Source organism: Rhinichthys klamathensis, unplaced genomic scaffold (genome assembly GCF_029890125.1).
Source record: "Rhinichthys klamathensis goyatoka isolate OS25496 unplaced genomic scaffold, OSU_Roscu_1.1 h1tg000830l_1, whole genome shotgun sequence".
Classification (NCBI taxonomy): Eukaryota; Metazoa; Chordata; class Actinopteri; order Cypriniformes; family Leuciscidae; genus Rhinichthys; species Rhinichthys klamathensis.
Genome location: NW_026607212.1, coordinates 332,740 through 356,104, shown reverse-complemented (window position 1 = coordinate 356,104; position 23,365 = coordinate 332,740). Strand labels below are relative to the sequence as shown.

Genomic DNA, 23,365 nt, shown 5'->3' with positions numbered 1-23,365 from the left:
TGTGATGATTTGTTGCTTGCTTTTTTGGTTCGGACACAGTGTTATAATCTCTCTCTCCGTTTCTCGTTCTCACACAGAAGACGAATGTTCCTCGAGCCAACTGCAATAAAATCATCATGTTATTTACTGACGGAGGGGAGGACCGAGCTCAGGACATCTTCGAGCAGTACAACTGGCCCAATAAGACGGTCTGATCATCACTTTCCTGACATGATATGATTTATATCTTCATTGTGTGTTGAGCGTCTTGTGTTTCTGCTCTGCTGTTGTCTTCTGGAAGTGTGTGTTCCTCATAATTAGCCCTTTCCTCCAGTGAAACAGCTTGTTTCCTGTCTAATTTGCCGGGGTAATTGTGGGATATGTGATGGCATCTGCAGGTCCGTGTGTTCACGTTCTCGGTGGGGCAGCACAATTATGATGTCACTCCGCTGCAGTGGATCGCATGTGCTAATAAGGGTGAGACACATGCTCAATTGGAGGAGACGCTGGTGGAGATTTTTCCTTGTAAAAATGCGACTTCTTCCTAAAAAAAACAAATGTCTGCCCTTACTATGATAATTTAAGTAGATTTATATGCTGATGCATGTTGAAATATACAGAAATGACATGTGACATCTCACTAAGTGTCTCTCTGTCTCCGCAGGATACTATTTTGAGATCCGCTCCATCTGTGCTATAAGGATTAACACCCAGGTGAGTTACACACATATTAATGTGTGCAAGTTTTTTCCTGTTATGGCTGGCAATATCAAATTAAGCAACATTGTAAATGATTTTATGATTTTAATGCGCCTTGGTTTATTTAGTTAAGGTTACTAAAGACGAGGTTGCTTTCACAATTATTCATTCCGTTGAAACTCGCAAATATGAGATACTTTAGTAGTGTAATTGAAAACTGATTAAAAATTCAGTAGCAAAATCAATGTTAGATCTGGTAAATCTGATTAGTTTCTGTGTTCATTTTTAATGAATTAATTCATAACTGATTTGTTACGAATCAATTCCGCCCACAATCTCGCAGCCCACAAGTACAGTATGTTATAAACAAAACACTTCGTATGATTCAAACTGATTCGCAATTTAGTTGGTACATTTGATTCGATTAATCGACTTGTGACTGATTTGTTTATATGACGTGCTTCACTCAAAAATATTTGTTGTCTCGCGAGTATATGGGAAACAAAACACTTTAATGGTATGATTCAAACTGATTCACAATTCAGTCAGTGAGTTGATTTATACATTTGATTTGTTTCAGTGAAAAAGTTTCATTTAGGGCTGTCAGTTAAACGCGTTATTAACGGCGTTAACGCAAACCCATTTTAACGGCGTTCATTTTTTTATCGCACGATTAACGGTCTTTTTGGCCTAGCAAACTTTGTAGTTTTTTTCACATGCTTTTGCAACAGGACGCGGCATGCGTGGCGCTGCGCTGCGCTATGAAACCCATTCATTTAAATGGCTTGCGCCGCGCGAGGACGTTTTGAAAGCGCAAGCGGATCTAACTAGACGGAAACAAAACAATAGGGACGACGCCGCACACACTTGTTTAGGCTTGCGAGCCGGCCAAATAGGTTAACGTTACGTTTTGAGTGGATGACGAGCGCGAGACGCCGAAATGGATGCCAATAAGATTCTGAATGGAAAGTTTACTTTTAAAAAGTTGCCAAATGGTTCCATTGACAAGACCAAAGTGATCTGTGTGTTTTTTCGTTGTGAACTGAGGTATCATCATCGCAGCAAGTCCAGTCTGAAATACCACTTGATGGCCAAGCACACACACACACACACACACAGCTGATGCGAATTCTCCGCCCCCTCGTCAATATCAGGACCTCGTCAGTATTTCTTTGACCCTTTTATTGATGGACAGTGTTATATTGTGTGAGAGATTATTTGCTCCAAGTGAGAATGTTAGTGTGAAATTGAACACAGTATTTTCAATGTTGTTTTCAATTAAAAAAAAACATTTGCACAAAGCAAGCCGATCCACTTTTCCATGTTGATAAGAGCATTAAAATTAGAAAAAAAGAATGGGACAAAAAGAAATCAAGAGACATTTAGAATAGATAAAAATGTGCGATTAATTGTGATTCATCGCGAGTTAACTACACCATTAATGCGATTAATTACGATTAAATATTTTAATCGTTTGACAGCACTAGTTTCATTTAATCAATTCTTAACTAATTTGTTAATTTGACGTGCTTAACTCAAATAATTCTGTGAATCAGTTCAAAGTGTCCATTTCAACAAATCGATTCGTTATTGATTTGTTTTACACGACATATGTGCTTCACTCAAAAATGTTGTCTTGCAACTCTCAAATCAGCGACTCTTTAATAGTGTGATTCAAATTGATTCAAAATTCAGTAGCAAACAACTTATTTCAGTTCATTTTTTAACTGATTTTATACAACATCTGTGCTTCTTTGTTTACCAATTTGCAAGTATGAGAGCAACAAGTTATTTTAATAGTGTTATTTGTTTTATGCAATTTGTGTGGGTCAAGTAAGTATTGGTATGTTTCGTTATAGTGGTGCATACAATTATTATTGTTCCTCTGAATGGAAAAAAATACATAACATTGAGATATTCAATATAGTCAAAAATATCAAGATGTATTGTTATTTTCATAATCTTAGAATTTTTATTTTATTTATTTGGCCAAATCACTCAGCCTTAACTTAAACACAAATAGTGGTATTTTCAGGAAGGTAAAATGCTTGAATGAATGTGTGTCACAGGAGTATCTGGACGTACTGGGCCGCCCCATGGTTCTGGCAGGTAGAAGTGCCAAGCAGGTGCAATGGACCAACGTCTATCAGGATGCTCTGGTGAGAGTCGCTTCCACCCTCCTGCTGTCTCTGAAACATATGGGCCGCTTTGGGTCCGTCGTACTGAAACATGAGTTTCTGTTTCGCTCACAGGGTTTGGGGCTGGTGGTGACGGGGACGATGCCGGTCTTCAACCTCACCATAGACGGAAACTCTCAGGTGACGCTCGATTACTGATGGATCATCATCACGCTGGACTCTGCTGTGTGCAGAGCATTGATGGCAGTGTTTGTGTGTTCAGAATCAGCTGCTGTTAGGGGTGATGGGGGTCGACGTTCATCTGGATGAGCTGAAGAGACTCACGCCACAGTACAAGGTGAAGTCTTCTACACGCACAACCTGCAATTGTTATCTAGAGCTACTTTTTCCTTCTAGTTTTGTTGGTGTAACCTCTTTAGGTCGATTTATTTATGTTTTTCTCTAAAAAGGTTAGGTGTTACCACATTAAAAAGTTAACATATTAACACTTTTATATTATATTATATTGTTATTTTATATGATGTTATTTTATATTATATAATATTATGTTGTTAATGTTTTTCTAAATGTGGTTGATGAGGTGTTTAAAAATGTGTGTGATGATAAAACATTCATATTTTATCATATTAATAATATATTAATATACACTGATGGTTAACTAAAATGGTTACGTTTTTTTTATATTTGTGAAAATACATATTTTAATAAAAATGTGTATTCATTTATTATATCACATTATAAACATTTTATAAACATTTTCATTTATATTTTATTGTAAACATAATGCATATTATTAATATATGTTTTTTAATCACTAATTGTGTTACTGATTAAATATATATTATATTACAGTATAGACATTTATTAGTTTATATTATATTATAAATATATTAATGTACATTATTCTTTTTTGTAAATGTGGTTAACAAGGTTTTTTTCAAATGTATGTTACTGATATAACAATATTTTATTATGTTACATTGTAAACGTAATTTTTATTATATTGTAAACATATTATTAGTGTGTTTTTCTAAATATGGTTAAGGAGGTTTTACACCTTCATGTTAAAGGTTAAAGCATGATAACAATTTTATCATGGCATTTAATTTGAGCAATTTTGTGTATGTCTCAGTTGCAATTGTTGATTTATATCATACAGTATATTGTAATAGTATTATTATTTATTGTATAAAAACTAGTCTTTAATCCCTCCACTATGAGAATCAGGAAACATCATCACAGACTGTTTTTCTCGTTCTCTGTGTGTAGCTGGGAGCAAACGGATACATCTTCGCCATCGACCCAAATGGATACGTGCTCATGCATCCGAACCTGCAGCCTCGAGTGAGACTCTGATCGTCTGTGTGCAAACCGAAAGGACTAAACAATCCCGCTCATTTGTCTTTTAATAATTTCATTTTCATGAACAAAATGCACCAACAGCCCATTTTTGTATTTTGTATTATTTTGGGGAATGCAATATGTTCTTGACGGGTTTCGTAAGATTCATCATGCTCATGATTGTGTGTTTGTCTCAGTGTTATTTCAGTATAATTGATATATTTTTATTTATATTTCCATTTTAATTTGAGTTATAGGTTTAGTAATTGTGTTGTGCATTTTTTGTCATTTTTTTGTGTTTTTTTAAATATATCCATATAGTTTATTTTTTATTTTTTATTTTAGTACTTAAAGTTAAACTAAATAAAAATAGATTTGTTGCCTTGGCAAGTAGCTGAAATAAAAAAATATATAAATTTCAGTTACCGTTTATTTTATTTCAAGTAACGAAAATGTTTTAGTTTTAGTTAGCGATAATAACCCTGGTTTGTGCTGATGTTTGTCTCATTGCAGGAAGAGGATTTGCCAGAGCCGGTGACACTGGACTTCCTGGACGCAGAAGTAGAAGACAGTAGTAAACAGGAGGTGCCGTCTTTACTGATCAACAGTTCTCATTATCCTCCAATGAACTCGCATCTTTCTCTGTTGTTCATAATAAATGAATCATTGTTTTCGGAGTGGGCGGCACCGGCACACTCACTTCATGAGTTAAATATGACATTTGGGCGAATCATTTGTCTGATAATGTATGTTAAATCAGCAGGAGCTCATGGATAACGTTCGAACGCCTGCTTTTGATCCTTTTCAGATTCGTCGGCAAATGATTGATGGGCGATCAGGAGAAATGACGATCAAAACTCTAATTAAATCAGTGGACGAGGCAAGTGTGTGCAATTAATGTGTCAGATGAAACTAGGACATGTGTGATATCTGGGACATGACTTTCTATATATGGCTCAAAATTACAGTTTCAAATTTCAGATATACATGTCTATGATGCCCTAAACGATGTCATTAATTAGCTGCATCCCAATTTGCATAATTGCGTTATGACCCAAATATGCAATAGAAGTATATAATTCACTACTAATGTTAAAGTACATTGAGCATTTTGTAAGAGTACTCCAGTTTTTACAGAAAATTACATCTTAAAACCTTTTCAATGCTTTTGCTTTCTCTCGCAAAAGTTTTGCATTCCCCCCGGATAAACTTTGCGTTCGCTCAAAAAACCTTTTTGTTCGCTCTCAAAAACTCGAAGGTTTTTCAACCGAACGCAAAGTTTCTCAGTGAAACGCAAACATTTTTAGAGCGAATGACAAGTTTCTCAAGAGTGCAAAACATGGATGCTTACTTCAAAAATCCATCGGAAATAGTGTGCACTACATTATTTAAGTGCACTAAATAAAAATTTTTAGTGCTCTTCTATTTGAGACACACATAAAATGGCTAGAGAGACGTTTAGTTTTGAAATCTTACAAGAATACCACAGATTGGAAGAGATCTGTGCACTTTTCTGCTACATCTTAGTGAACGCGCCATCAATACACCGTTAAAAACCTTGCGTAAAAATGTCTGAAATTGAAATGTTTTTCCTGCAGCGCTACATTGATGATGTCATACGCATTTACTCCTGGACACCAATTAACGACACTGATTACAGGTATGAGTCGATTGGGCTGTTCTGATCGTACAGTTTGACGTCAAACATTCTGAACTCATTGGTTGTTTCCATGTGTCGCCCCCTGCAGTCTGGGTCTGGTACTTCCTCCGTACAATGAGTATTACATCCAGGCTGATCTCAGCGATGTCATGCTACAGCTGCAGTGTGAGTGTTTCCTTTAATACGGATGCTGTCTTGTGTAAGATTAGTGATCCTGCTGTTTCATCCTCACTAATCTCTCCTGCCCTTCTCTCAGATTTACAGTCTCTGCTGCCGAACTCTTTTGAGTCCGCTGGTCATGTGTTTCTGGCCCCCAGGTTTGTGCACATAGATTTAATATGATACTTCCTCTGTTAAATATAATTGTGTATATGTATGTGAGCTTACAGACTCTCTCTATCTGTAGAGAATACTGCAAGCGTCTGCAGTTGGCTGAGAATAACACACAGTTCCTGGCGAACTTCCTGTCTCTGATGGTGGAGATTTCACCTGAATCTGAAGACTGTGAGTAAACCGGAGAACAACACCAGCACTGATTATGACTGATTTTTTCCTCTGATAATTAAAATATTACAGCATTCATTATTAAATATTACAGCTGTAATTAAATATTACAAAATTGATTAATAAATATTACAGCATCGATTACTAAATATACAGTTCTGATAAATATAATATTGATTACTAAATATGACAGCTCTAATTAAATATAGCAGCATTTATTACTAAATAAACAGCTCTAAATATTACTGTAATGATTATTAAGTATTACAGTGTTTATTATTAAATATACAGCTTTAATTATATATTACACTATTGATTACTAAATATTACAGTATTGATTACTAAATATTACAGCTCTAATTGAATATAACAGCATTTATTATAAAATATACAGCTTTAATGAAATATTACACTATAGATCAAAAAATATTACATCTCTAATTAAATATAGCAGCATTTATTACTGCATATACAGCTCTATTTACAGTAATAATTAAATATTACAGCGTTATTAAATATTTCAGTATTGATCACTACATTTTACAGTATTGATTACTAAATATTAGATAACTAAATATGCAGCTCTAATTAAATATTAAAGCATTGATTAATAAATATTACACTATTTATTAATAACAATTTCAGCATTCATTTCTAAATATTACAGCTCTAATTAAATAGTACAGTATCAATCACTAAATATTTCAGCAATTATTACTAAATATTGCAGATCTAATTATATAGTACACTATTAAATAATATTACAGCTCTTATTAAATATAATTATATTAATTAATACATGTTGATTTCTAAATATTACAGCTAATGGCTACATATTACAGCATTGAGTACTTAATAGTACAGCTAGTATTGATACTAAATATGACATTATTATATTACAGGACTCATAATTAAATAAAAGTAATATATTTGCAAAGATTCCAAGAACACAGGATAAGATGTTACTATCCTTTGTGCAAGCACTTCCAAGAGTTCATGAACAGTGAGTCTGATAAAATTTGGGAGCGCATCGTCAGTAGTGTACCTTTGGTTCCTAGGGTGTTTCGGCCTTTCACACTATACACCCTCCCCACAGGCGGCCAGCGACAGGGTGATCAATCCTACGCTTGCGTCCCATTCCCAATTAGTCATAGGAGTTGCCTTGTTGTTGATAGCCAACATCCCGTGGGACTATGCATGGCAGGGGCGTCCTCCTCCCTGAGTCAAGCATTGTTGACCGCATACCTCCTGGCCCTCTCACTTCGGGGCCCAGCTGGGGTCTTTCCTCTTCATCCAGAGCCACTGACTGCTACCTTCTGCCGCCTCCGATACAGCTCTGATTGCCGAACGCTGACTCTGGCCCTTAATTCCCAGGTCTTTAAGCAGTCTGGTCGTAGATGTTGCCACAAAACCTCTGCAGCCCACCTCCACTGGTCGGACTTCTGTGTTCCAACCATGATGCCGTGCTTCGGTAGCTAGATCGCCATAGCGCAGATGTTTTCGCTCATAAGCCTCACCTACCGAGTCCTCCCAGGGTACTGTGAGCTCAATAATGAAGACCTTCTTGAGTGAACTGGACCAGAGCACCATGTCAGGTCTTAGGGTGGTGGTTACGATCTCGGGAGGAAACACAAGTTGCCGACCAATGTCAGCCAGCATTTTCCAGTCGCGGGCCAAGCGCAGCTGGTCTCGCTCTGATGGTGTAGAGCTGCTCTTCGGAGGTTTTGCCCCTTCACGGACAAACGTCGTCCGTAAGGGGTGTGATGCTGCTGGGGGTGGTAGGGAGTTGGTGGCAGCTCGCTTGTCCTCCAGGGCGGACGCAAGGTTTTTTAGGACTTGGTTGTGACGCCAAGTATAGCGTCCTTGGGTGAGGCTTGTTTTACACCCTGTGAGAATATGCCTGAGGTTGGCTGGCATGGAACAGAGGGCACAGTCCGGATCTTCACCATACCATTGGTGAAGATTAACTGGTGTTGGAAGGACGTCATACGTTGCTCTGATGGAAAAGCTCAACCGCCTCGCTTCCATGGCCCACAGATCCTTCCAGCTAATCTTCCTCTTCTCCACACTGTCCCATCGAGTCCACTGTCCCTGTTTGGCAAGAGAGACTGCCTTGGCCCACCTTGCAGCCTCCTCCTGATGGCGTACCTCCTGCACTACCATCTGCCGCCGCTCTGTTGCAGTGGCCTTACTCCAAACAGCACGGCTAGTTAACCCAAGGCCTCCTCTCCCTTGCTGAACATGACCCACAATATCAGCATGTCTGAGGGCTGCAGTTGCCTCCTGGACTGCTTTTCCTGGCCTCCATTTACGCCCAGTTGCCAAGGTCGGTGCGTTGTTACTCACCACTGGGTCTCGAGATTCATTCAGTGTCATCTGGAGCCTGGTTTTTGCACACTTGAATTCCTCTGTTAGACTGGTGAGGGGCAGCTTGAGGACACCATCTCCATAGAGGCCTATGGAGGTAAGGCAGCTTGGAACTCCGAGCCACTTCTTTAAGTAGCCTGTGACTCCTCTTTCCATCTTCTCAACTATTGTGATTGGGACCTCATACACTACTAGGGGCCACAACACCCGGGGTAGGAGACCAAACTGCAGACACCAGGCCTTTAACTTTCCAGGTAGCTGGGTGTTGTCGATGGACTGTAGGCTACTACTGATGTCTTTGCGCAGCTGTTGCACCTGGTCTTTGTCCTTCAGGTTTGCATCATACCACCTTCCAAGGCTTTTTACTGGCTGCTCAGACACTGTTGGGATTTGGTCATCTCCGATGAAGAATTTCAGGTCAGACAGTACTCCCTTCACAATCGAGATGCTGCGTGATTTAGATGGTTTTATCTTCATACGAGCCCAGCTGATGTTCTCCTCGAGTTTTCTGAGCAGTCTCCTGGTGCATGGAACAGTGGTGGTCAGTGTTGTAATGTCATCCATGTAGGCTCTAAGTGGAGGGAGACGGACGCCAGAGTCGACTCGCTGTCCACCAGCAACCCATTTTGAGGATCTGATGATAACCTCCATTGCCATTATAAATGCTAACGGAGAAATTGTACATCCCGCCATTATACCTACATTCAGGCATTGCCATGAGGTGGTGAACTCTGAGGTGGTGAAACAGAACTGCAGATCCTGGAAGTACGCCTTCACCAGGGTTGTGATGGTGTCCGGTATGTGGAAAAATCTGAAGGCAGACCACAGGAGTTCATGGGGCACAGAACCAAATGCATTGGCGAGGTCGAGGAAAACTACATGGAGGTCCCTTTTCTCCACTTTGGCCATTTGGATCTGGTGCCAGATCATGCTGGAATGTTCCAAGCAGCCAGAGAACCCTGATATTCCTGCCTTCTGTACAGATGTATCGACGTACGCATTCCTTTGCAGGAACACGGCCATCCTCTGGGCAATGACCCTAAAGAAGATTTTACCCTCGGCATTCAGTAAGGAAATTGGGCGGAATTGGCTGATGTTCACTGCATTCTTCTCCTTAGGGATCAGGACCCCGCCTGCCCTACGCCACACTTTGGGTATTATCTTCTTCTGCCAAGCCGTTCTCATAAGCCTCCAGAGGAACCTCAGGACGTCTGGTGAGTTCTTATACACTTTGTACGGGACTCCATTTGGCCCCGGGGCTGATGCTGATCTTGCCCGTCGAACTATGTTTTCCACCTCTTTCCATGTCGGAGGGCTGGTCTCAATATGATGTTCCGGGGGTTCAATGGGTGGGATATCTGATGGGATAGCCAGATGTTCATGTCGCTTTGAGTCAAAGTTTGTTATTCTCAGGTGCTCCTCTAGGTCTTTCTTTGTTGTTTTTAGAGCTCCACTTTTTTCCTTCGTGAAGAGACTTTTAAGGAACTTGAAGGGATCTTTATAGAATCGAGTTCTAGTTTGCTCTTTCTTCCTTCTGCGTTTCCGTAGGTTCTCTGCTCTACGGAGGGATGCCAACCGGGTTTTAATGTCAGCCTGAAGCGCCTCTATGCCCGCCTTTTCCACCTCCGAGCCCTTCTTCCACTGTTTCTTAAGCTGTCTCCTTTCTTGAACGAGGCGCTTGAGTTCTTGTTGCCTCCTGGAAACTGGTGGGGTTGGAACCTTTCTCCCGCCTTTTGCCTCTTGCACTCCAAAACGTTCTACCCCGTACTCATAAATGATGTCCCCCATCCTTTCCAACTTCTTCTCCACTGTGCCTCGAAGTTTTCGGAGGATCAAGGTAAGGTCAGTATTCACTGTTTCCCACAACTTCTTGTCACTGGCGCCAGGCCACTTCACATACGATCTGTGCCCTGGCAGTCTCCTCTCGACTGCAGGTCTGGGAGGCTGGGTGAGTTCCACACCTGTTGTTGGTTCCACCTCAGTTGTTACTTCGGTGCTTGAGTTTACATCCTCCATGACAGTGGTACTGATGCACTGCAAGCTATGGTTTGCGTCCAGTTGCTGTGCTTCATTCGACTGATTTGATCGCTTTCGCAGAAAGTGATCAATGCGAGGCCTCTGTCTCTCTATACCCAAACACCCCTTCTTCCCCTGGTGGATCCTCAACCCATGATGTGATGTAACTTTCCTCCAACCACAGACACATACCTGCATCTGTTTGTGGCCCGCCGTTACAGCGGAACTTGTGAGAGTTGCTGTGGTGTTCTCTTGTGCTGTGCTCTTATTACTCGTAGTCATTTCCAGTCCTGTCGTTATCATGTTGTCAGTTAATGAGTCATCTTCCGCCCCCGCTCTCGCAGACTCTAGGGGTATTCTCGTATTTTGCCTTTCTGTAGCTAAAGCGGGTGTTTCCAACATACTGCGAAGCATGGGAAACTACAGAAATGGGAAGCTAACCCGTGACTGTCCCAGTGGGGTCTATTCCCTCCTGTCAGCCGTCTCTCCGTGCTGCCACAAGGACTTTCCCCTGTTGTCAGCTGATCTTTCTCAGTAGTCACTGGACAAGTCCAGATATTCAGATTCCAAGAACACAGGATAAGATGTTACTATCCTTTGTGCAAGCACTTCCAAGAGTTCATGAACAGTGAGTCTGATAAAATTTGGGAGCGCATCGTCAGTAGTGTACCTTTGGTTCCTAGGGTGTTTCGGCCTTTCACACTATACACCCTCCCCACAGGCGGCCAGCGACAGGGTGATCAATCCTACGCTTGCGTCCCATTCCCAATTAGTCATAGGAGTTGCCTTGTTGTTGATAGCCAACATCCCGTGGGACTATGCATGGCAGGGGCGTCCTCCTCCCTGAGTCAAGCATTGTTGACCGCATACCTCCTGGCCCTCTCACTTCGGGGCCCAGCTGGGGTCTTTCCTCTTCATCCAGAGCCACTGACTGCTACCTTCTGCCGCCTCCGATACAGCTCTGATTGCCGAACGCTGACTCTGGCCCTTAATTCCCAGGTCTTTAAGCAGTCTGGTCGTAGATGTTGCCACAAAACCTCTGCAGCCCACCTCCACTGGTCGGACTTCTGTGTTCCAACCATGATGCCGTGCTTCGGTAGCTAGATCGCCATAGCGCAGATGTTTTCGCTCATAAGCCTCACCTACCGAGTCCTCCCAGGGTACTGTGAGCTCAATAATGAAGACCTTCTTGAGTGAACTGGACCAGAGCACCATGTCAGGTCTTAGGGTGGTGGTTACGATCTCGGGAGGAAACACAAGTTGCCGACCAATGTCAGCCAGCATTTTCCAGTCGCGGGCCAAGCGCAGCTGGTCTCGCTCTGATGGTGTAGAGCTGCTCTTCGGTGGTTTTGCCCCTTCACGGACAAACGTCGTCCGTAAGGGGTGTGATGCTGCTGGGGGTGGTAGGGAGTTGGTGGCAGCTCGCTTGTCCTCCAGGGCGGACGCAAGGTTTTTTAGGACTTGGTTGTGACGCCAAGTATAGCGTCCTTGGGTGAGGCTTGTTTTACACCCTGTGAGAATATGCCTGAGGTTGGCTGGCATGGAACAGAGGGCACAGTCCTAATAACTAATAACTACAAAATCCTCACGAACTAAGACTAAATCATAATGCACAATTCAATATTTTCTCGCCATCTGAAATGTGAAGACTTTATTTATTAACTGTGAGAATCTCATAATTGCATGTTTTTAACCGTGGTCACAGGTGATCAGGGACTCATTCATAACCTGATCTTGGATTCTATGATCCTCTGGCAGCTCGCCACACGCGTTTGGCAGAACAAAGACCTCAACACGTAAGATCAGACCCGTCAGAGTCAGTTGAATTTTCAGTTGAACTTTCAGCTGTTCAATACAATCTGATTTCTGCAGGTACGGCTTCTTGGCGCTGTTCGCGTCCACCAATGGAGGCGTCACACGCGTTTACCCCAACATGTGAGTGACGACACTGCTGGTACTGTAATGACATTACAATTACTAGAGGCTTCGTTATAATATGTGTGTGTGTGTTTCAGGGCTGCTGAATCATGGGAAGAGGACCCCGAGCCTCTGAACTCAAACTTCTTCCGTCGCAGTCTGGACAACAAAGGCTACATCTTCAGAGCGCCAACACGAGACTGTGAGCCCAATAAATTACAAACACTAAGCAAAAAGTGGCAGACCAATAAATCAACCAATGGATAATAATGTTTTTTTTTTTTTTATAACAATAACTGTCTCTGCTGCAAAATGTACTGGTATCTACATTATATACATTTTTATAACAAAACTATATTTAAAAAATATATATATTTATTTTATAATATTTATAGAATTTTATTGAATCAATTAAAATAATATTAGTATAGTGTATTTTTATATTTCTAATTTTTGGAGTAAATGTTATTTTTTGTTCATTAAATTGCATTTAAATTTTAGCATCATTAAATCAGCTATTAGCCACCATGTTCTGTAGATATGAGGCCATATTGCTCAACCGCTAAATAAAATCACAATTATCAACTGTAAAACTGAACCCATTTAACTTTCATAATGTGACAATCGTTAGGATATTCAATGAGAAAATAAAAGTTGGGACTGGGAGGGTCTTGTCTTTTACAGATTGATTAGATGGTTCATACATTTCATACCGGTTTTAGAAGTTGCAAGTAATTACAAAAGATTATGAAGACATTTTTGTGCAATAAAACCGAACATTTGTTAAGACACTAAATCAAGTCCATTTTGATTTCCTGTTGAATTTATACATTAAGAATGGGTGATATTCATCCCTTTATGTAAAATTTTCACCGTTTGAATGACTGTGATGTTTGTGTCTAGCGATGGATGATCTGTTAATCTCAGAGAACGGCACTGTGGGGATTCTGGTCACCACCGCTGTGGAGGTCGTGATCGGAGGCAAAACCATGAGGCCTGCTGGTGTGTTTCTCAGAAAAAAACGATTTGACACAAAGCTGATAAATCATTACGGTGGAGGTTTAAAATCACATTGTACTCTGACAATCCTCATCGTGTGTTCCTGTTATTAGTGGTCGGCGTTAAGCTGGATTTTGAGGCCTGGGTCGACAAGTTCAAGATCCTCGCCAGCAACGTATCAGACAGCAGACAGTCCGCACATAAGGTCAGATTTCTTTGGAAAAGGGGAATTATGGAAGAAAAACATCACCCCTCTCACATTATGTTCATCTGTACTGGCATGAGTGTGGTGAGATGTTGTAACTTCATGTTTGTGTTGTGCAGTGTGGCCCGTCCAGATCCTGTGAGATGGACTGTGAAGTGAACAGCGATGTGAGAAAACCTGCACACTCAAACTCTACATGATAACAGATCTTCTTGGCTGTACACGTTTTGGTTGATCTGGTTTTGAATGTGTGTTTCAGGATCTGCTGTGTTACCTGATTGATGATGGCGGTTTCCTGGTTATGTCCAATCAGAGAGATCACTGGAAAAAGGTAGATGCTCCACAACACCAAAAATAATATTTATATAGTCACATGAAATCTATCTATATATAAAAATCTTATAAAAATGTTTAACACAATTATATTATATTATATTATATTATATTACATTATATTATATTATATTTAGGGCTGTCAATTTAATGTTAATTTAATTAATTCGGTTTGGAAAAAAATTATGCTTTAAAATTGGGATGGGATGGAGAGGCGAAATATATATATATTTAGAATATAATACATTTAGATTGTAGTATACTCAAATTAAATTCACATTTGTGTTAGCTACACATTAATCATGATTCATTATATGGCAGGCTTTGCTCAAACTTTTGCCATTGCGTTAGAACTGGTTACACTGTTGTCGCTTGCGAAAATCAAATGGCAGCGCTATGGGTGTAAACGTGCATATTAAGGGGCGGTAATATTATAATAAGATCCTTTTCCTACATCAGAATCTGATCGGCATATTTTTTGACATGCTTGCAGAGAAAGGCTTACCAAAACAAAGTTACTGGGTTGTCACTTTTCACGTTTTCTGGGTTGGTAGAGGCACCGGAGACCCGATTATAGCACTTAAACACAGAAAAAGTCAGATTTTCATGATATGTCCCCTTTAATATATTAATAAGCATGTCTTTATGTCCACGTCTGTCTCAGGTGGGGCTGTTCTTCGGCGAGGTTGACCCCTACCTGATGTTCGCCCTCTACAACAACTCAATCTACGCCCGCCATCAGACCTTCCAGTTTCAGTCGGCCTGTGAGCCGACGGCCAGCAGCCACACGGGAGCCGCACACAGAGGATTCTATGTGGTGAGAAACTCATTTGTTCATGTTCCATTGATTCATTTATGGTGCTGCAGTCCATTTGAATCTCATGTAGGGAAACTGATGAAATGCCGCAGTGTTTAGGTGTTAAAAGAATTTTTTTGTCATTAGCCCTCCATTGCTGATTTCCTCAGTCTGGCCTGGTGGACGTCAGCAGCAGCGTGGTGAGTACAACTGGAGAACGTTGATAAAACAGTCCCTGTCATTCAGTAGATATACATCAAATATAAGAAAGTGAAATTCTGTTTTGGTATATCCGTTCATGTCTTGATAACATTTCAGATACTCATGCGTTAATGTCGCTGGTCTCTTTCAGGTCTGTTCTCCAGCAGTCCCTGTATGGACTTATCTACAGCAGCTGGTTCACCACAGGTTTGTTTTTCTCAGATTTTGTCACATTGTAAAAAAAAAAAAAACATCTACAACAGGTCAGGCTGGTCTGTTGGCTTGTTTTATAGGGCACATTTTAGCTGTTTAGGCTGGTTGGAGAAGTTTTTCTCAGCAGGACCTTCTAAAGCCTCGTGCAAACCCGGACTATTATCGCTCGCGCTTATCGTCAGCCTTTTTCAACGTGTCTTTGTGTTCATACCCAAGCGATTTTCACTGGTGATACGCAGAGTGAATGTGCAAATTCACTCCCTGACAGTAGATGGCGCTTATTGAAAAACAGTACACAAGGTGGCGCTGTGCAACTTTACGCATCTGACACTCGCTTGTCACATAGAAGAAGAAGAGAGCCAGTATTTCCGTGCTTCCCAAAACCATTCACGCACTTTTTGCTAACTGGCAAACAGAACATGGATATTTCAAGCAGCAGCAGCAGCTCCAGCGATGAAGAAATTATTGTTCTATTGAATGAGGAAAGACGACGGAAAAGACGCCGATATTGTAACTTCAGCAGCTCTCATTGGTCGGACAGTTTTTAACGCGGCCGCCTGCCGTTTTGCGTGTTGGTGTGCATACTCACATTGGCGCCCTTAGTCACGAGGCGTTAAATGTCGTCGATAAGCACGAGCGATAATTGTCCTGGTGTGCACGAGGCTTAAAGCCGCATTCTATAATTCAACATCTGAAACGCTCATAGAAAGCAACAAGGTGTATCGTACAAATAGCATTAACATGTTTCTAAAGTAATGAAGCAATACTCCAAACACAATAAATACACAGCACACAGATTTTAAATAGACATTTGCTCTTGATACTTCATAGAATATATTTTTAAATGAGCTTTGATCATTCTTGGATTGCATTATACCCGTTTTCTAGCAGACGCCTGGGTTGAGGGTTCAGACACTAAAGGGAGCAGCAGCTGCGTGACGGTTCACAGTCAGTTCTACTTCACCAACACCACCAACTCCTTCAATGTGCTGCAGGACTGTGGGAACTGCTCCAGGTGTGTGTTTGTGTGCCAACAGTCCTATGTGCATTTGAACACACTTTTCTGAACACAAACATTCTTTCTGTCAGGTTGTTCCACGCCAAACGTATAGAAAACACGAACCTGTTGTTTGTGGTGGCTGAGACACTGCCCTGCAGCTCTTGCGAGATCGAGAAACTCCTGCCTGTCAGAACAAAGTGTATCCTTCCTTCCCATGATCCCCTGCTCACAGAGCAACACTAACAGATCTGCTTTTAACCTTCAAATACTCTGTTTTCTGCTTGATTGATGGATGGATGACAGACAGAGCTTGTGGCGTTTCCTTAATGTTTTCTTCTCCAGCTCAAGAAGAGAACCCGTGTGATGTGTTAAATTCTGCCCGCTATCGGAAAGGACCTGACAAATGCTTCGACTACAACTCAGAGGTGAATTGCTGTCTGTTGCTCTTATCAAACACTGTTTGTTTTGCTTCTTTAGTTGATATTTTGTAAAGATGAATTGTATAATGTAACTGCACCCTAGAAACCACATAGCAATACCCTGGCAACCACCCAGAACGCTCTAGCAACCACATAGCAACATCTTGCCAAGAACCCAGAACACCCTAGAAACTACATAGCAACCCAGAACATCCTAGCAACTACCAGGAAAACTTGAGCAACCACATAGCAACATCCTGGCAACCACACGGAACACCTTAACAACCTCACAGCAATGTCCTAGCGACTACCAGGAACACTTGAACAACCACATAGCAACATCCTGGCAACCACACAACACCATAAAAACCTCATAACATTGTCCTAGCAACTACCAAAAACACTCAAGCAACCACATAGCAACATCCTGGCAACCACCCAGAACAACCTAGCAACCTCATAACATTCTCCTAGCAACCACCAATAACTCTCAAGCAAACAAATAGCAACATCCTGGCAACCTCATGACATTGTCCTAGTAACCACCAAGAACAATTGAGCAACCACATAGCAGCAACCACCCAGAACACCTTAACAACCTCATAACATTCTCCTAGCAACCACCAAGAACACTCAAACAACCATATAGCAGCATCCTGGCAACCTCATAACATTGTCCTAGTAACCATCAAAAACAATTGAGCAACCACATAGCAGCATCTTGGCAACCACCCAGAACACCTTAACAACCTCATAACATTATCCTAGCAACCACCAAGAACACTCAAACAACCACATAGCAGCATCCTGGCAACCACCCAGAACTCCCTAGCACCCTTATAACATTCTCCTAACAACCACCAAGAATTCTCAAGCCACCACGTAGCAACATACTGGCAACCACCCAGAACACCCTAGCAACCTCATAACATTATCCTAGCAACCACCAAGAACAATTAAGCAACCACATAGCAACATCCTGGCAACCACCCAGAACACCTAAACAACCTCATAACATTCTTCTAGCAACAACCAAGAACACTAAAGCAACTGCCTAGCAACGAACTAGCAACCACCCACCCAGAACTCTCAAGTAATCACATAATAATGTCCTGTCAACTATCCAGAATACCAAAGAAACAATATAGCAACATCCTGGAAACCATTCATAACAACCTAGCAACCTTATAACAATGGGCTACCGACTGCCAAGGACATTCAAGCAACCACATAGCAATGCACTAAAACCACTTGGAACACTTTAAAACTGCATAGTAACACACTAGAAACTAGCAACAGCCTGACATTGTGATAGTGAGTTTGTGAATGTTAACCGAAATGTCTCGTTTCCCACAGGAGAACACATCTGAGTGTGGCAGCGCTCACTCTTTACACTGTCCCATGGGAGTTCTGCTCTGGATTCAGTTATTGTCGCTTTACCTCATTCTACGATCGTAATCTGAGTCCCACTGGCTTTGGTGTTCCCTGTCCCTCATCCGTACAACACTCCGGGTCCTCTCCTGACATCCTTCTGATTATCCAGCTCTCTTTCTCATCGTGAGGTGCATTCCAGCTGTGTGCCATTACAGCAGAGCATGATGGGAAAACATGTCTTAGTAACCCCTGACATTGTGCAGATCCAAAAAAACAACAAATGTCTTAAATCGTTCACCTTTATATTCGGAAAACGTACAAAAAAACAACAACAACCTTTCTGCTGCCGTGAAGTATTTTTGCTTGCCAAATCCAAAAACAGGAAAGGACCTGGTTTGTTTTCGAAAGACTGAAACACGACACAAGTTTTGACGGTTATTATCACAATCTCGCATTGAGTGTTTATTTGAGTCTTGCTTTGTTCTGGATTTAGTGCCAAACCCTGATGTATGTGGATGCTCAAACGCGGGGGACACGCAGCTTTCATTTAAATATTTTGTTCCAAGGCTTTCTTGCCAAAAGAGAATGCCGTATTATCGCAAACTGCTTTGTTTAGGAAAAAAGAAAAAGATTTTGATTTCGCTTCGTGTTTATTTACAGCTTAGTCGAATGTTTTAAGGGCATATATTGTGTATAAAACTGCTGCCTGGTTTGTTACCCAACAGTGCCTTGGCGCACTTGTCCGAATGGACCAATAATAGCACTGGACGTGGATTTGAGTGACCCTGAATGAATGCTGAAGAAAGTCACGGTATTGAATGTTAACTTGACTTTGGTTTACAGCATAAGGGTGAATGTCATGAAACCTGGCAAACATACGTTTTTCACCCTAAATCAAAACAAACCAAAAAATGCACAAAGAAAATGAAGCCTATTTTGAGGACCATTAAGATTTAAAAAATAATAAAGTGAATTTTCCTTACAACTCTCATTACCATAATGAAAAAAAAAACCAAACCTTTATTCTCATTACCGTAATGTGGAAAATTCAAATTTTAGCAAGTTATACTGCCTTAATTTGTGATTATTTAAATGTATTTTACTGTAATTCAGTAAAAATACATGAAAATAACGTAACGCAAAAAAATCAAGTGTTCCTACAAATATCCTTCATTGAAAAAAAACTTTCTCATTACTGTAATGTGGAAAAAATCCTAATTTTAGCAATTGTTATACTACCTTAATTTGTGATTATTTAAATATTTTTTTTTTACTGAAATTCAAATTGAAAATAATGTAACAATGCGAAATATCCACAGTGTTCATACAAATACCTTTCATTTTCTTCTTTTAATTTTTTTTCTGTTGAATTTGGGGGGATTTCTCGTGAGACTCGCCCGCGCACGTCCTTTAGCATTCAGTATGGGTTTTACTATACATGTTCTACTGATTCTGTCTTTAGAAAGGCACTCTTAAATTCTTTGATGTAAATATGGTTATTCCACACTGAGTTGATCTAGTGTGTTTTAATGAAATAGAATGCAAGCTGATGTCTCGCTGTCCTGCTGCATGCTGGGGGGAAAAATGATAACTGCTATTAAACTTAATAATGATTTCAGGACATTTACTGGAAAGACACTCGACCCTTACAGCCATTCGATGGACCAATTTTATGTTCTCATTGAGTTCACAGATGCTATCGAAGGGTCGATATGTATTTATTTTGATTTAGTTTAAAAGATACGTTATGTATATTGCTTGCGAAATGTATCGAGTGTGAATTTTGAGACGCTTTCGTGCTTTTATTGAGATGTTTCGGTTTTTATCGCAAATGTTTTGTTGCTTTTCATTGATTATCTATAACAAAGGTCGATCTAGACAAAAAAAAATTAGTTGGTGGTACTTCATCTTTTAATGTGGCCACACTTCCAAAACACCTGTACTTCCAAATGAATCAGACTGGGCCGAGATTCTGAAAGGGTTTCGCTTGACGTGTTTTGTATCGTAATGGCTTGAGCAATACTTTGAATTATGTCAACAACGCTGAAATGCAAGTGAGCGCTACTGAATTAGTGTAAGGAGAGCATGAAATCAGTATTGAGCCGCTTTCTTTGGATGACTTTGATTCAGGCTTGTCTTTGAATATCGGCTTAATGTTTGTATGTGAGCTATGAGTGTTCTAACAGAATTATTTAATGCCAATAAGAGTGTTTATACTATTGTCTTTATGTAAAATTCTCTCAGTGTTACATTGAATTTAATTATGTGAATAGGAATGTTTTAAGTATTTTTTTGTCCGTTTTTTATTTCGTTGTTCTGCAGATGTTTGTACACTTTGTGAAAGGGTTTTTCCTCCCTTTCTGCGGTCTTCCATATCACTTCATTTTGTACAGATGGCACAAATCTATCAAGAAAGGCTAACTTTGTATCATATTGTGTCATTCACTTCTGGGAGATGTTTATAAGAGAATTGGTGAGATAAAGACATTCATATTTTTCACGTCAACTTGGTATGGATTTTTATTTTTTACTCCAGAGTTATGTATTTGATAATGAAAGAGAACAGCAGGTTTTTATTACAGCAGTAAAACAATCGCAAGTAATCATATTTTATGATTACTTCCTGTGGTGTTATAGGCTTCAGGCTTTACTCAGCTGCTTCCTTGCCCTGTAAAGAATACTTTTTTTTAGTTATTAATATATTTATTTTCATATTTGTACTTATTTGTACATTAACATATTAGGTTTTTTATTTATTTAGATTTTAGATATTTCTATATTTAATTTATTTTAAAGTATTTAGTTTATGTTCTTTATATATTTTTTCTTACATTTTTATTTTTTTTAATTTATTCAGTAAAGTATTTGTCTCATATTAGAGGTAGGTGGCGCTCACACTTTTCAATCATTTATGAGCCCTTGTTAAGAAAGGTTTGGTTTACATGAATAACTCCTTGCTAAGTTCATTTGGTATTAGAATATGTGCTAACTATCTCCCTAACTGTTTGCTAAGTGCTTGACAACTAAAATGCTCTTCCCTCCAAAAGATTAGCTAAGTGTATATTTTCAGTTCTTTGACAGTTGTGGTTCACTTCAATATTTCAGTGATCTGGCGAATTCATTTTTATGTAAAAATGTGTAATGTTGTCTTTGAAGTTAAGCTGCCATTAAGTGATTTTATCCACTTCGCTAACTTATGCCATTTTGTTAACAACATGCAAACCAGAATGCTCAAAATGATTCACAAGCCGAAAGAGTTTCTGATTGGCTATGAACATTTTTTTCCCCTATAAAGCTTTGAAAGGAAAACACAGAATCATTACTCACAGCTTCCTCAGCCTGACGCTTGTAGGCCTTCACTTTCAGCTGGAGCTTGTCGATCAGATGTCTGGTCACGTTCTCCTTGTCTTGCTCTGTCTGTAAAGTGGAAATGGTATAAAACCCCATCCAGCACTGTAAATTGTTCAATCTTTGGATTACACTGCACAGATTGGAAGTACCTGGTAGGTGAGCTCCTTCACTCTTCAACTTCAGCCTCCAATTTACACACCTTAGTCCACTTTACTAATTGAATGGATATCGTGGTAACTGCGCTGGGTCATTTTACTTCGCTTTGTGTGAAGTTACCCTGGACTCCAGTTTCTGGAGCTGTTTCTTTCCACCCTTCATGGCTAGTTTCTCAGCTTCATTCAGACGGTGCTGTAAGTCTTTGACAGTCACTTCTAGGTTCTTCTTCATCCTCTGCAGATGGACACTGGTGTCCTGTTCCTTCTTCAGCTCCTCAGCCATCATAGCAGCCTTCAAATAAAGAGCCATACAAGATTAACTGAACTATAAGTCAACCTCTTTGAAGATCTGTTATATTGGAAGTAGAATAGAACAAGTTGTAAAATAGCTTCAACCAAACCAGCTTCAATATTCTTCTTGGCATTAATCAGACTAACGCAGAGTTCAGGCCCATGAGGAAGGTGATTTTATAAGCCACTGAGGAAAAATAATTATGTAAGCAGATATTGTTAGGCAAAGTAACTTACAGTACACTCACCACAATAATAGTGCAGAGTAACCTAAGATGTCAAGTTCCTTGAAAGAGGAAACTACAGTGATGGTCCAACTTTACTGCAGTGGTCTCAAACTGCAGAGTTTAGCTCCAACCAGCAGCAACTCACCTGCGTAGAAATTTCTAGTAATCCTAAAGACCTTGATTAGCTTCAGCGCTAAAGCCCAGAATATCAATAGCCGTCTGTTTTTATACCAAAAACAAACACACATTAGAGATGCATCTGTATTGTCATAAGGGTTGGTGGTGGTGATAAGCAGAGCTTATTTAGAGCTTATTTAGGTAAAGCTAAAGGCTATTGACAATAAGACTCATCAGACATTTCATGGGGTTTTTACACCAAAATACTGGAGATTTCTCACCAATCAGCTCTGACCTGTGTCCAGCCATGAGCTGGTAAAATATGGTAGCTCCTCTCAGTCTCAGCAGATAACTGGAATGTTACTCTTGGCTTTTCCAGCAGGTCTTTGGCATAGAAGATTGACGCAGTTAATGTCAGCCCCAACTAAAAAAAAACATATTTGTCTCAAACCAGCATGACTCACAAGTTTCAATATCAGCTGAAGCCAGTTTTCCAGTGGATCCAAAGTGAATCCTAATGAATTCAATTTACCCTAAGGAGAAGGAAATGATTCAGAACTTTTTTTGCAGAGGTTTAATGAAATGCAAAAGTGTATTTCATAGGACCTCATAGACTTACAAAACAATGCCTCGCAGTCTTCGCATTACCATAAGCCTCCAGCAGTGGATTGGCAGCAATGGTTTGATCCTCTAGCGAGCCCTGGTGGGGATAAAAAGTTTATTCATGTAGAATAGATCCTGACAGTATTTTCCTCAGCTCTTGAGCTCTTACTCAATATGGCTGGAATTTTGTGAGCACCGATTTCACGCATCAAATGTTTTACCTTGAACTTGAAGGAATATCCTGTCCCCTGAAATATTTTTAAAATTAACTATAGCCTATGTTTAACAGAATAAATATTTAATAATGTTTAATATTTATAGAATAAAACATGTTTAACTATAAATTCTTTTAAATCAAGGAAATGTGTTAGTGTGTGTTTACTAAAGTCGTACTGTTACCGTCTGAAACATCACGTCAGTGGTCACTTACGCCCAGGCTGTAGCATCGCGAGATGTGTGC

At 40.1% G+C, this 23,365-nt stretch overlaps 1 protein-coding gene across 1 annotated transcript in view; it reads left to right on the top strand.

Moving 5' to 3' along the window:
* Window positions 1-18,765, top strand: part of cacna2d2b (calcium channel, voltage-dependent, alpha 2/delta subunit 2b) — a 40,330-nt gene extending 21,565 nt beyond the window's left edge. Inside the window, exons 12-38 of the mRNA XM_056243731.1 lie at window positions 78-188; window positions 378-456; window positions 644-693; window positions 2,748-2,837; window positions 2,931-2,996; window positions 3,079-3,153; window positions 4,086-4,160; window positions 4,671-4,742; window positions 4,966-5,037; window positions 5,756-5,817; window positions 5,906-5,982; window positions 6,074-6,134; window positions 6,224-6,321; window positions 12,410-12,500; window positions 12,577-12,639; window positions 12,720-12,823; window positions 13,525-13,623; window positions 13,734-13,825; window positions 13,945-13,992; window positions 14,085-14,156; window positions 14,823-14,975; window positions 15,102-15,154; window positions 15,307-15,362; window positions 16,257-16,383; window positions 16,458-16,567; window positions 16,711-16,793; window positions 18,144-18,765. Of these exons, the coding sequence (XP_056099706.1) occupies window positions 78-188; window positions 378-456; window positions 644-693; window positions 2,748-2,837; window positions 2,931-2,996; window positions 3,079-3,153; window positions 4,086-4,160; window positions 4,671-4,742; window positions 4,966-5,037; window positions 5,756-5,817; window positions 5,906-5,982; window positions 6,074-6,134; window positions 6,224-6,321; window positions 12,410-12,500; window positions 12,577-12,639; window positions 12,720-12,823; window positions 13,525-13,623; window positions 13,734-13,825; window positions 13,945-13,992; window positions 14,085-14,156; window positions 14,823-14,975; window positions 15,102-15,154; window positions 15,307-15,362; window positions 16,257-16,383; window positions 16,458-16,567; window positions 16,711-16,793; window positions 18,144-18,245 (2,241 nt within the window). The 3' untranslated portion in view covers window positions 18,246-18,765. The remainder of the gene's footprint in view (window positions 1-77; window positions 189-377; window positions 457-643; window positions 694-2,747; window positions 2,838-2,930; window positions 2,997-3,078; window positions 3,154-4,085; window positions 4,161-4,670; window positions 4,743-4,965; window positions 5,038-5,755; window positions 5,818-5,905; window positions 5,983-6,073; window positions 6,135-6,223; window positions 6,322-12,409; window positions 12,501-12,576; window positions 12,640-12,719; window positions 12,824-13,524; window positions 13,624-13,733; window positions 13,826-13,944; window positions 13,993-14,084; window positions 14,157-14,822; window positions 14,976-15,101; window positions 15,155-15,306; window positions 15,363-16,256; window positions 16,384-16,457; window positions 16,568-16,710; window positions 16,794-18,143) is intronic.
* The last annotated feature ends 4,600 nt before the right edge of the window (window positions 18,766-23,365 follow it).